Genomic DNA, 13,962 nt, shown 5'->3' on the forward strand with positions numbered 1-13,962 from the left:
CTTCTACATTGTTCTTATGCTGGTATTAGTTTTTATTTTATTTCAGTACATGGTATTTTGTAATCTTTATCCTTGCTCTGGTAGTTGCTACTACTGCGTTTTTTTTATTCCGTATCTGTTATTTCTTGTTTTTTGTTTTTTTAAGTTAAAAGTACTTACTTAATCAATCTCTCGGTCGTTTACTTATTTTTAGGTAGAGACAAAGTTTGCATACATAGAACCATATACACTTTATTTTGCGATATTAAGTTCGCATGTTTCGGTCTGTAAACTTGAAAACACGCATTAAACTTTTTTTAATTTTAACATTTTGTGTAGAATGTTGCAAGTTGTTAACTTGTTAACAAGTGGACCATATTTAGGAACTTGTTCTTATTTTACATTTAGGGTTTGTTTGTTAATAGCTTAATGAACTTAATGAAACTTACAACTTATTCGGCCAACTATACATGTTTGGTAGTGGATTAATGATATAGAAAGTGTCTTATTCGGTAAGCTTTTAAGAAATTTTATGAAAAAGCCAAGTTATTCTAAACTTGTCTTTATAATTAAAAAACATACTCATCCCATTTATAGATAAACCCTTCCTAACAGAACCTTTTTTAAATCTTTACCGACATATTAATTCACAAAAACAACGTTATCAATATAGCTATACTATATTATAAAGAATTTGACAAAAAAACTCCTAATGACCATTTTTATACATCAAGTACTATTTATTGATGCATATTATTTCAAATATAAGATTATAAGTAAATCGTGCGTAAATAGAACTTATTAAAGCTCTATGTTTGAATTCACATAACTAACTACATATAAACATAATTAAATATATGATAAACACCTCATTTTAAATATAGAAAACCTAAAATATAATCAGGATAATCATTAAGGTCTAACAAAATTCTTAATTATTATCTTTGTAAAAAATTATATTATTAAACCATTCGTTATTAAATCGAAATTAAAGTATAATAAAAAAATGGAATTAAAAAAAATTAAGAACTTTTAAATAATTAATTTAATAATAACATTTATATAATTTTTTTAAATATAAAAACATTATCGCTTTCTTAAAACCATATAAAATTGTAATATAACATTGATACAGATAAAAAATATAATAAAATATTATAATCAAGATGTATGATTCTAGTAGTAATAAAAAAATGAAGCAAACAACTTAAATTTGGCTGTTGGGCCAAAAAGCCCAAGATCCGTAAACAGGCGGATCCCTGTACGTTGTTTTAATACGAGCATCCATGTAGATTGGATTCCGTTGAGTAGCATTTGGATTTTGGTGGCAGTTTCAATCGATCCAAGTCCTTTCTGGGTCCAACATTTTTGCTGTTTCAAAGAAAACTAGAGGTAATTTACAGGGGGCAGAAAAGAAAAGAACGGAAAGGCAAAACCCTTCTTACTAATCCTGTCTCACCATCAGTGACGCCTCCCTCTGTTCGTTCCCTCCGCCGTGGACGACCGACGGCACGTGGGAACAGTGGGCACCTACTCTATTTGATTGAAGTTTAAGTAGTTATTGACATATACAGGCAAACAGATGGCGGAAGAAGCAGTATTGGGGTTTCTGGAAAAGAACGAACTGATAACAGATTCAGGTGAGTTCGCTGTGGAACAAGGGATCAGTCATGACGAGATTGTGAACGTCATTAAGAGTCTCAATGGCTTTCGATTCGTCGATGCTCAGGTCTTTTTCTTGTCCAATTTATTAGAGACGAAATGAAGATTATGATGTAACTCAATTCGTCAATTTCTGTATACATGATTAGACTCATTCCTCATCCACACTGATACAAGAAGTCTACATTTTAATTTGCGATGAACTATACTGTAATGGTGAAGTGAGGATTAACCAAGGGGTTGGCTTAATTGAAACCTAGAAGTGCACAAATGAACCGTTCTGGTTAGGGGATACCTGTTTAGGCAGTAGGGTCCCAATCAGTCATCCCTAATTGTTCTTTTTAACTTAGTATAATGTTTAGTAATCTCGGCTAACATTTTGGATTAATGTCAAGTAACTTCTTTTGTGATAATTTTGGGCTAACAATTTGATATTGATTCCACAACTATAATGCATTTCATTTTTATTAATACCTCAATATATTTTTAGTAAAACATACCAAGTGATGCAAATTTGCATAACAAAATTTAATATAAAATTTTACAAAATATGTAGAAAATCGTACAATAATTTATAATTTGATTACATTTATAATACTATTCGTCTTGCGATTTTGATACATTTGGGAGTATCTAACTCGAGAATTGGGTTTGGGGGATAAGATGCACGTATACCTTTCCTCTGCTTCAAGGAGTAGAGAGTAGAGATGCTGTTCTCTTGAAGGTCCTCAACATGAGAAAAGAGTTACAGGAATTTGTGAGAAATTTAGAAACCCTGGAAAAGTTATTTGAGAGCAAGGCCAAGGACAATGTGAAATAATTATAAAATTTGAATGCGAGTAAAAAACGAAGTATGATATAGGCAGTAAAACCATACAACAATGGAACAACACAGATCATCCTAACAGTAGCTACCAATTGTGCACAAAGGACACTCCTAATTACTGGCAAGGAGCCTCCCTTCTATCTATCTTAGGACATTGTTGCGCCATCTGGTGGCTCTATAACCTTCCCCCATCCCGCCTCTATGTCTCCATCTCCTCCCCCACCTGCAGTAGTTAGCTATTCTCTATGAATAATCTGAAAATCTGGGAATATCCAGCCAATTATCAATATTCAGAAGACGTGGTACTTCACTTTGTGCTTGAAACTGCAATAAAGTTTTTGGCCTCGCTTGGCCAGAAGACTAAAGTTTGCCCCATTCATATATTCATTTGGACTGGTGCCTTTTGAGGCAGAGATAGTGAGAAACCAGGGAACAAAAAGAGCAAAGTGAGAATTGAGATGACTAAGTTTGGTAGTTTAAAAAGAAATAATAGGCAATAGCCACCTCTGTGTTCCAAAGTATAAGATCATTTTCATGTTTTTGTTATACATCAACACACTGCAATTTAATCATATCAACTGCCTGATTGGTGGAAAAGGACATACACAAATACTTAGCTACAGAAACATGGATTCTGGACTTATGCTAATATGCATACTGACTATATCGTATATTCAGGGACAATTCTTGTTTTATCCCCACATGTTCTTTTCGGATACCTTTGAAAATAAAAAATCATGTAAACCCAGAACAGTCTGTATATATTGTAGGGAGTAGTGACTCATCAAATTACAGCAGGATGAAAATTTTTAATATTCATGTTTTCTGGAATATATTGTTATAATTTGAAACACAAATAAATACTTTCAGTAATATGGTAATATAGTAGAGTGGTCATTGTACTTTCACACTTGTTGCAAGCACACACTGGTACAAAAAATTTTATCAACAACCCTCTTATAGTTCCACAATCTTACAATTGCATCATTTTCATTCAACTTTTTAATGAAGTTTACTATTATGAATAGTCATTTTGGGACTAGAGGTCAAAGGGTAGAACAGTTTGATGAAGAGAATGTTAATCATCCCAACCAGTTTTGATGATTTATATTGGGTAATTTGATTAAAATTGGAGGAAATGATGTGACTGATTGAGGGTGAAGTATGTGAGTTCATATTTGAGCATATTATTGAAAATTGTGTAGAAGTGTAGTGACATTTTTTTCTATATGGCCCATTGGCATGAATTATCTGACGGGTATTAAATGTATGGATATTTTTGATAATACATATGGAAGATGGTTGATATGATTGCAAAATTTGAATGTGACCCTTTCAACATTAAAATTGTTTTCGGGGATGAGTATGGATGGTCTTCCGCGACAAAGTATCATATTTCTGGTTGAGATCCTTTCCCTTGATGTTCATGGGTAAGGCCTTTATGTCCCCCCCTTGTCTTTTATTTTTTTGCAATAAATAGCGAAAGCGAGACCCCAAAAATTCTATGAACCTTAGGAGAAGAAGAGAAAAATAATAATATAATGGCTATTGATTAAGACAGGAACTTATCAGCTTGGTGATTTCCTTAAAAAGCTTCTAAACCTTCCTAACATCTTGATTCTGCAGCAATTTGTATTCTTTGTGCCGTATCAAGAAATAAAAATATAATGGCTATTGATCAAAGTTATTATGTGTGTTGTTTATTTGTATATATTTTATGATGTTTTATAGGTTAAAGAGATAACTGAGTAATGAGTTAATGGCTTTGTCATTCACTATTAATTGTAGATTTCTTGTGTTTTTTGTAGTCATTTCTACCCTTTTTAATATTTGTTCTCATTCCCTTTTGGATGTATATATGGATTTGGTTTTAAATTTTCGTATATAAACCAGAAATTCCTTTTGTATATAGGATATTAAGAAGGAGAGATGGCAACTAACTGCTGAAGGCAAAACTTATGCTGCTAATGGATCTCCGGAATTCCAACTATTCATGGCCATCCCACAGGAGGGTATCTCACGAGTTGAACTGCAGGTAAAACAGACCAATCCTCTAGCTACAAGATGGAATAGGAACTCCGAAATACATTGTTAAAAGAGTATGACGTCTTCTAGCAAGTTCATGGCACTCTAAACTTTACCTTCTTGATTTGTGTATTCACAGTGATTACATTTTGTTGGTCTATTTATTTTATCTGATGTGTTTTGAGTTCTAACATCTTTGGAAGTCGATGTGGACTTTTTTGTTAGACCTGGAAGCATATGAAAGTCAATTCCAATATGTTTTTACAAAGAGAGTACATAGTCCAAATGGAGAATAAATTTTATGTCTCCTTTGTTTTTATTATCTCTACTGGGCCTGCTGCTTTAAGCAACTGAAAAAAAGCAGTGAAATTCTGGCAATGGTGTCTACAGGGTTGCTAGAAGTTAATTTGTCTTAGTTATTTTACATGTCAGTTTTCTTAGCATATGATCTTTTATTTCATGTCTAGTCTTGGTGCCCGAGAACTATTTGTTGCTTGTTGGAAGATATACTCAATAAATTGATGTTTTTGATGCAGAAGAAGTTGGGAGACTCAGTTTTCAAAATAGGTTGCCAGCAAGCCATAAAAAATAAATGGGTGGAGATGGGGAAGTCACAAGTCTCTAGAAAGGTAAAGTTAATCGAGTATTGCTGAGGATGATTGCATATTTGAAGTTGCTAGTTCTTTATCAATATAGTTCAGCCTCCGAAGTTCTTTCTTGCTTGCTTGATATCAAAAGCTTGAACTAATAATGTTGATAAAATTTTTAAATAATGTTGCCTCTCATAGAGAACCTATGTCATCTGAGTTTCTTCTTCATCTATGCTGTTAATTGCGGCGCAATAGCGGTTATCGGTCAAAGAGAAATAGCAGTGCAATATAGGTGGAAATTGCGGTTTCGATTATAGCGGCGCAATTTACCACTATTTCACCGGTATTGGATGTAAAACAGCGGTCCGCAATACCGATATTCTCTTCTGGCCTCTTTTGAATCTAATGCTTACATTTTTGCCTTTGTTGGGCTTTTATTTTGACTCGGATGCTGAACCTATTGCTTGCAATTAGCTCGTTTATGAACACTTTTCCTATTTTGTTTTGTGAAACTTGTTTAAGTTGATGTTTTGATGTTGAAACTATATTTTTAATTAATGCATATACTATGTTTATGTATGCATACATATATGTTATATATAATTCTAAGAAATATTATATGAAGCGCTATTTTTGGACCGCTCTACCACCGCGATAACCGCTATTTCAAATTTCAGTCTTGGCCTCTATTTTGTATTTTGATCGCTATAACAACATAGCTTTTCATTTTTCTTTGTGACAATCATCTAAATGCCGTTTCTATTAAATCAATAGATGCAAATTTATCTTTAAATAATCATAATTTTAAATATTCATATCTTAGAATTTTCAGTAATGTGCTTGCCTTTCCTATAGTTTTTCTCATGGTAACAAACTCGTTATTGAGTTTATGTTCTTGGGCACACCTTTCTGTATGAACAATGAGAAACATTAACCTTAATTTGTTGGTGACTCAAATAAGTTAGTGAGTAATACAACCAATAAGCTACACCTTTGTTGTACAAAAATTTCAGCCAGCCATGTATACATTATACTATGCTCTTGTTTTTTCGATCAGTCACTTATCATCTTTGATTTAACAGTTTTCTTTGATTGAGGTTTAGTTCCAATGGTTTCGAGTTCGGTGGCTCAGCCAAAAAAGTATAAAAATCTTTCAAGTCATCGTCAAGTGAAGTTCTAAAAGCAACTACTCGGACTTTGAGATGAGATACTTGTGCTTGGGCTTTAGCTAAGCATTAGGTCTCACTTACAATGCTCCATCCTCACTTTTTGATAACTTAATTTCTTATAATTTTCATCAATGCCTTAGGCTTCTCGTAACGAGTGAGCCATACTTATGACCTATATCTGTAACAGCTCCGTAAAACCTCTATTGGAATGCTATCTTCCCCTAAAGGTTTACCTGCCTTCATCTTTTTATTATTTTCTTCACCAACACTTTGATCTTACTTGAAACCTTGTATTATCATAAGGAAGGAGTCGTCAAGTTCCCTTCCATTTTTCTTACTATTTCCTTGTAACCCTTAATTAGTTTTTTTGGATTTTTCTAATCTCATTTTCTTGGGCTTATAATATGGAATATGCATGGTGGAAATTTTTGTTATTCTTTTCATAAAATTTAATTATATTACTTTTGTTGTGGTGGAGTAAGCAATATGATGCACAAATATCTGATCTCCATTGCTAATTTGGTTCATATGGTTTAATTTGTTATGTGCTAATCCATGTTATGCACATGCTCACACGTCTGCTTAATTAATTCAAGTTTCATATATGCTGCTAAGTTTTTCTTTTTGTTGTAGTAAAAACTAAACTTTTGTTATTTCTGACTTGATTTAGGTTGCACATGTCGATGATAATGTGAAGGCTATGCTCGTAAGGATAAATGATGGAGAGGTGCATGAATTTACTAATTTATTATCTATATTTAGAAAATGAATCGTTGGTTATTGTCCAGGATGACAAGTTTTACTAATCTAAGACATCATCCTTCGACTTTGAATTTGTTGAACTGTTGTTAGAAATTGTAGATAAACCGACCAAAATACTTGACTAGTTTTGTAACGCTTGCTTAGTAGACAGCTAAATATGTCGATCTTCCTATCAACTTGTGGATGACAAAACATAGTGCTTATGCTTGACCATTGGTATAATCTATTTCAGGCCGTTAGCCAAGAGGAAATTGATGCTCTGAAGAGAAGAAAACTTATTTCTCCACAGTAATATTTCTTTTATGACATCCTACTTCTATGTTTTGGTTATACATAAAGTTAAAATGGGTATTTTTTACCAGCTTTGTCTTCATTGTTGTGCACTCATCAGTTATATGTTTGGCTTAGTTTGTCACAGTAATTGTTTTCCGTTTTACATCTTAATCATATGCTTACATCTTATGTGATGTGGATGTCTGCACACTTTTTACAGGATATGGAAAGGCTACTCAGTTAGAAAAGGTCCTAATTATGCCCCAAAAAGAAGGAAGCCTGCCACTGATTTAACCCGAGAAAATCTGCAAAGGTATTAAAAAGCTGCATAGTCATTATATCTTATCTTGTCAATTGTAAGCAAATAAAATTTGCAGAGGTATTATACAAACATAAGATGATCATAGAGATTGTTGTATTCTAGTTATTTTAGGTTGGGATATTAACAAGTAATCAATCTGACAGAAATAGTTGGCTTTTGCTTTGGTTTGTTCATTGAACTGTTAAAAATACACACTTTAGTAGCATTTCGGTAATACCTGCTCTTCTCTATTTTATAGGAAAAACGTGCTTGCAATTTTATGCATTGTCGTAAGAGTTGGTCAAGCGCTTTAAATTTTGTTCCCTATTGGTGAAATCCAGATGCTTGAAATTTTGATACTTGAATTTTGTTTTTGTTTTCAAGGGGTGACTGGAAGGATTTGCAGTTTAAAGAATATAATTTCAGTGCAAAAGGTTTGCCTGCTGAAGGCGGTTATCTCCATCCACTGCTCAAGGCAAGAATTCAATTCATCATTTTGTGTTCTCTTTGATTGTTTCAATGATCTTATCTTGTCATGATCATTTTGTATCATAACGAAAAGCGGGGTTTCTATGATTGATAACGTGATATTGGCGCAATTAAGTAGATACTAAAATTAGATATCTCTCCCTAAAACATAAGTTGGATTATAGTTAAGCGAGGATTGCATGCATCAGAGTTTTCCTGTTATTACTCTTCTTTTTGTTTCTTGGGTGAGGTTGGATGCATTTGTATATTTTAATCAGCTACAAAATGATACAGGACAATTTCTGAGGCTGTTAAAATAAAAATAGGAAACAGAAAATGTTGGTGCCAAACATGGTCAATGCATCGGACACAGAGACATTTTATTCTTGCCAAAGTTTTAATTTTGGTTGCATCTAGTTGTTGAGGTAAACATGTAAATAATCTTGATGTGGCACTGAAGTATACCTGCCCTATAACAAAGAAGCCTTGTATAGTTAATTTGTTGGTATTAATATGTGGTAAATGTCTTCTTTTATTCTGAACAACAGGTTGGGATATGTTGTCATTTAAAAAGATTGCACAGATGATGCAATTGCTCATCTAAAGTAGATATCAGTCTCTGAATATTAACTTATTGCAGGTACGGCGACAAATGCAGATGATTTTCCTTCAGATGGGGTAATGATATGAACTCTTAGTTTTCATCCTGGCATAATTACAAGGATGATAGATTTTATAATACCTGTTTGTGTGATTGCAGATTCGAGGAGATGCCCACAAACAATTATGTGGAAAGCAGGTAGCCACAATTCTCTTTCATATTTTGAGCTCGATCATCTACAACCTCAACTAGCCATAATTAGTCAATGTTATTAAATTAAGAAATATTTCATATTGATACACAAGAATCTGGTTAATCGGACCTATTACGGTTTGGTGTGTTGACCTCTTTGTTTTATCCTACCTTCTTTCTTTGAAGGACATTTTAAGTCACAATTCATTGGAATGTAGTTTAGTGATTGTTATAATCAGCTGTCCATTTTTTTCATTCACCAATGCAGCTTCTGGAACTTTGATGCACTTTTCCAACCGCAACAACACCCTGCCCGTGATTCACATGATACATTCTTTTTACGAGGTATGTTCAAACTGCAGTTTTGTGTCTTTTGTTTTTGCATCGGGTGTTACTCTAATGGGTGATATGGCAATGACATATGTAGAACCTTCTACCACAAAGATGCTTCCGGAAGATTATGTTGAGAGGGTGAAGCAGATTCATGAGTCTGGAGGTCATGGATCAAGAGGGTATGCAATCATATAGAATTTCTATATGTAGGGTCAGGTTCAGGGGAAAAGCACAAATAAATGAAAAAATGAGTAACACTGGTAACCGTTCATCTGGACGGTATGCACATGTGCATACAAGTAACTTGTAAGCAATTTCTTCGCTATGCGTATGTGCATAACATGCACACGTGCATAAAAACCAAGAAACAACTTCAATTACTTGTATGCACTTTTGCATACCGTCCGGATGAATGGATGGTTACAATGGTTACTAGGGTGTTTCTCAGTTTTTCATTTTTTTGGGGGTTTTTCTCTGAACCTCCCTCCCTACATATACACCTTTACTTTTTTACTATGATGTCTTTCTAACAAATGTAGCAACATTTTTCTTTGCAGGTATCAATATGACTGGAAACGAGACGAAGCAAATAAAAACTTACTACGAACTCATACAACTGCTGTCTCCTCGAGGATGCTGTATGCACTTGCACAGGTTTTCTTTTTTAATCCTTTATAAAGGTTCTTCATACATTATAACGGTGCATTGCTTTGTTAATGATTTAAAAAAAATAAAGCTAGCATAAAGAAAAATGGATTGATAGAGAGATTCTTTTAATCCTGTATGCTGGTTTCCTGTTTTTATTATTGTTGCTTTAGTTTGGAGTTTAAAGACATTGTTTGGCTGCATATGAATCTATCAACTACCATACTTTGCAGAAACCTTTTGAAGCCAAAAAGTACTATTCTGTTGATCGGGTTTTCAGAAATGAAGCTGTTGATCGGACACATCTTGCAGAATTTCATCAAATAGAAGGTATCTTTGTCTTTGTCCATTTTTAATGAAATCTCTGCTACATGCCTAGGTTTTGCACACGCAATCAGCTCCTGCTTTATGCTAGTTTTCACTGACTACTTGTCCTTGAATGGGATTTAATCTTGCCTTCTACTTAACGGCGTAGATTAAAATGGAACACTTACAGAAGTCAAACTGGACATTCCTAGTTTATTGTAACTTTCACTAGGAATTCTCGCGAGTTAATTCTTGGCGTGAAGTCCGTCAAGTATACACATGATAGAAATTTTATATTTGTACACTTGAACCAACATGTTCTCATTGTGTGAATAGCACATGGTAAAGCATTATAAGGTGTGCATATATTGGACGTTAGAAATTGCATATATCGTGAGTTCTTGTAGGCATGACGCATTAGTACGATATGGTTTCTACTTCTGGTTTCAGGGCTTATATGTGATCGCGGACTAAATCTTGGGGACCTGCAGGGTGTGCTGTATGACTTCTTCTCACGTTTGGGTAATATATATCTCCCTCAAACATGATTACATGAGCATGCTAATATTTTAGTTTCTCTATAGCGGATGAAGCTAAGACTTCAGGTTAAGGGGGTAGGGATTTGGGGGAACAACCCATATCAGCATCTATATTCTTGGTTCCAATAATTGGATAATAATTTTTCGTCAAATCAATTAAAGTTTATTTATCCAAAGCATTTCCAATATGTAATATTTCTTCGTTAGGTTTTGGAGTACTGGGAACCGTGTAAAATTTCGTTTATGACTTTAGAGAAGCATGTAAGATTTATTGCATTTTATCTTCTTGTGTTGTCTTTTGTTCCAGGAATGTCCAAGTTGCGTTTCAAGCCTGCCTACAACCCTTACACTGAACCCAGCATGGAAATATTTGGGTAGGACATCGTTATTTTTAATTCTTAATAACGGCAACAATATTTGGAAATGATCAATGTATTATCTGTTCTGGCAGTTATCATGAAGGCTTTAAGAAGTGGGTTGAAGTGGGAAATTCTGGGATGTTCAGACCCGAAATGTTACTTCCTATGGGACTCCCCGAGGATGTTAGAGTTATTGCGTGGGGACTTTCCCTGGAACGGTACGTTTAAACAATACATGTTCATAATTCATTGTGAGCTTTTTAGCCACTTTAAGATATATGTGCAGATTTTACAAAACGGAAATTAGTACGAAGGGCTTTGATTACCTAGTAACTGGAAACTGAGTAGCATTCCGATATACTCCTTCCTCTCAAAATAAATGCTCACAATGAAAAAGTCACACAGTTCTAGAAATGTGTAATTATTTCACTTTTTAATTAACTAAATGACAATTGTACTCTTAATAATAGAGGGAGTAACAAATGTCTCCATCTCATAGTTAAAGGTAGATTTGTAAATTCTGCACTTGCTTTTTGAAATGGACACATTATTTTGGGACAAACTAAAATAATAATGTGGACACTTAATGTTGGAATGGATCAAATGAATCATTCGACCTCACCCCTTTAATCCAAAGCATGCTTGTGAAGTGTTTTAATCCATTGCTATATTTGTAATTTTTTTCCTCTTCTGAAACTAGTATGAGAAGCCGAATACAATGGGATTTGGTGCATTAATGTTTTATGATCGACCCAATATATTTTTTAAATATTAAGCAAACATGTTTAATCCAAGGCATGCTTGTAAAATGCTGCTTCTAATCTGTTATATTCTTTCCCTTTAAAAAAATCTGCTATATTTTTCTAATATTTTATTTGAAACAAGTACCACTTTTGTCCAAGCATGTTTAAATGTGAATTTTTGATGGGATCTAGTGCATACCCACATTGGTGAAGGATGTGTGAGAGGGGAAGTTACAGCGAGAAGTGTAAGAAGAGATCGGAACCCTTGATCACTTCTAATCTTATGCCCACCCATGAATTGCGTTTTAGAAAGGAATTGATCCAGTGCATCTCGGTGCACCTCATTAGTGTTGACATTCAATTATAATTGATCCAAGGGCGGGGATCTCTTCTTATGCTTCTCAACATAACTTCTCTTCTCCGAAACCCAACTCTACCCTACCCACATATATATAGAGTTAGATTCAGGAGAAAACTGTAAAAAAAAAATGAACAACTGATGATCACCCTTGTCACCATTTATCTGTACGGTATGCATCTGTGAATAGAAGTAATTTGTCCGCTAAGGACACGTGCATAGCATGCTCATTTTTAGTTAGTTGTATGTACACGTGCATATCGCACGGATAAATCGTTACCAAGGTGTTCTTAGTTTTTCATTTTTTTTGGGGAGTTTTCCCCTTGACCTCCCTCTATATATTTAATATCATTTAGACATGTTTTAGCCCCCACTGGAATTACGCAACTGTAGTTAATGGACTTTGTAAGTTCACAGTTGAAAAGATCCTTGATTTTCACATTGATACTAATGACAATACAGTTAACTATATATAAGTCCTTTTGTGTTCTGCAAACAGGCCAACTATGATACTTTATGGCATTGATAACATCAGAGATCTTTTCGGGCACAAGGTATGTATAATCGCATGAAACCATTACATCTATATCCGTTTTACAAACATTTAGACGATCAAAATGTTGTTTGATTATGTTTTTCGTGTTATGCAGGTGGACCTCAGTCTCATTAAGAGCAACCCCATATGCCGCATTGGTCTGCAATAAGATTTCTATGTATACCTTAATGGTCGATTACGATGCAAATGATCAATTAATATATGTTATCTTCGACTCATACACCTTAAGTTTATTGGCACAGAATACTCCCCATCATCATGGTGATCCTTTTAGCTGTTTGCTCCCTGATATTTGTTCAACGATAGATTTGTAGTCTTTGTTATGAAATTTGGGAATTTTCCGTACATTTTTGTAATCCATATTCCTTTATTTTGTAGTTTGTACTACGATATGCTGCAAACTACATTCTGTGTCAATGGTCCATAGTACTGGGCTACTGGCCCTTGAACCGCGTCTGATCAGTAACCAGATAAGGCTCGACCGGTTGGGCTGGATATAAACTGGTTTAGCCCAACTGGTTACCATCCGAAAAGCGTAGCTGGTTGTTTTTTTGAGTTGTGCAACTCCAGGAGTAATGGTTACGAGTGTAGAATTGTGTCGACAAGCAAAGGTTTCTTCGGTTGTGAATTTTCTTTTTATGAATTTGGAATTAGATTCCATTCCAATTTTGCGTTGGTTTATGGAAAGTCTGGAATTGAAATACCATAATTTCAATAAAATCCCATGCGTTTGGTTTGCGGGATTGGAATGGAATTGGGGGGATTTGGATTTGAAATCCATTCCAATCCTATGTTTGGTTTGCCAAATTGAAGGGATTTGGAATCCTGGGATTTCATTAAAATCCMTTAGACRCGGGATTTGGAAATCCTTCCCAAAGGTGCGGGATTTGAAATCCAAATCCAAGCTTTTTCCTCCCATCGCTTCCTCCTGCTTCCTTCACCCAGCTTCCCTTCCATCCGCTCTAATCAGTCCTCCTCACCGGTGCTTCCTTCCCGTCCCCTTGCGAAGCTGTGCCCTAATAGGTCCTCCTCGCAGGTGCTCCCTTCCCGTCCCCTCGCGAAGTGGCGCCCTAATCGGTCGTCCTCACAGTTGCTCCCTTCCCGTCCCCTCGCGAAGTTGCGCCCTAATCGGTCGTCCTCACAGTTGCTCCCTTCCCGTCCCCTCACGAAGCTGCCGCCCTAACCCGCCGATAAACCCATCCTCTTTGCCCCCTTCTCCCATCACTGAGCAGGTAAATCCCTTTTTCCCTTTTGTAGTATTTTGTGTGCCTTGGA

At 34.9% G+C, this 13,962-nt stretch overlaps 1 protein-coding gene across 1 annotated transcript; it reads left to right on the plus strand.

Moving 5' to 3' along the window:
• The first annotated feature begins 1,302 nt into the window (after nucleotides 1-1,302).
• On the plus strand, nucleotides 1,303-13,091 carry LOC112515115 (phenylalanine--tRNA ligase alpha subunit, cytoplasmic). Its single transcript, XM_025121784.1, has 18 exons — nucleotides 1,303-1,708; nucleotides 4,380-4,502; nucleotides 5,029-5,121; nucleotides 6,922-6,978; nucleotides 7,246-7,301; nucleotides 7,507-7,599; nucleotides 7,972-8,062; nucleotides 8,696-8,733; nucleotides 8,816-8,854; nucleotides 9,117-9,193; nucleotides 9,276-9,360; nucleotides 9,739-9,835; nucleotides 10,060-10,156; nucleotides 10,583-10,654; nucleotides 10,979-11,045; nucleotides 11,123-11,248; nucleotides 12,631-12,685; nucleotides 12,782-13,091. Exons 1-18 carry the CDS (start codon nucleotides 1,562-1,564, stop codon nucleotides 12,833-12,835), a joined length of 1,467 nt encoding a protein of 488 aa, XP_024977552.1. The 5' UTR covers nucleotides 1,303-1,561; the 3' UTR covers nucleotides 12,836-13,091.
• Nucleotides 13,092-13,962: the final 871 nt, after the last annotated feature.

The sequence above is a fragment of the Cynara cardunculus genome (assembly GCF_001531365.2).
Source record: "Cynara cardunculus var. scolymus isolate 2C chromosome LG 1, CcrdV1, whole genome shotgun sequence".
In the NCBI taxonomy this organism is placed as follows: Eukaryota; Viridiplantae; Streptophyta; class Magnoliopsida; order Asterales; family Asteraceae; genus Cynara; species Cynara cardunculus.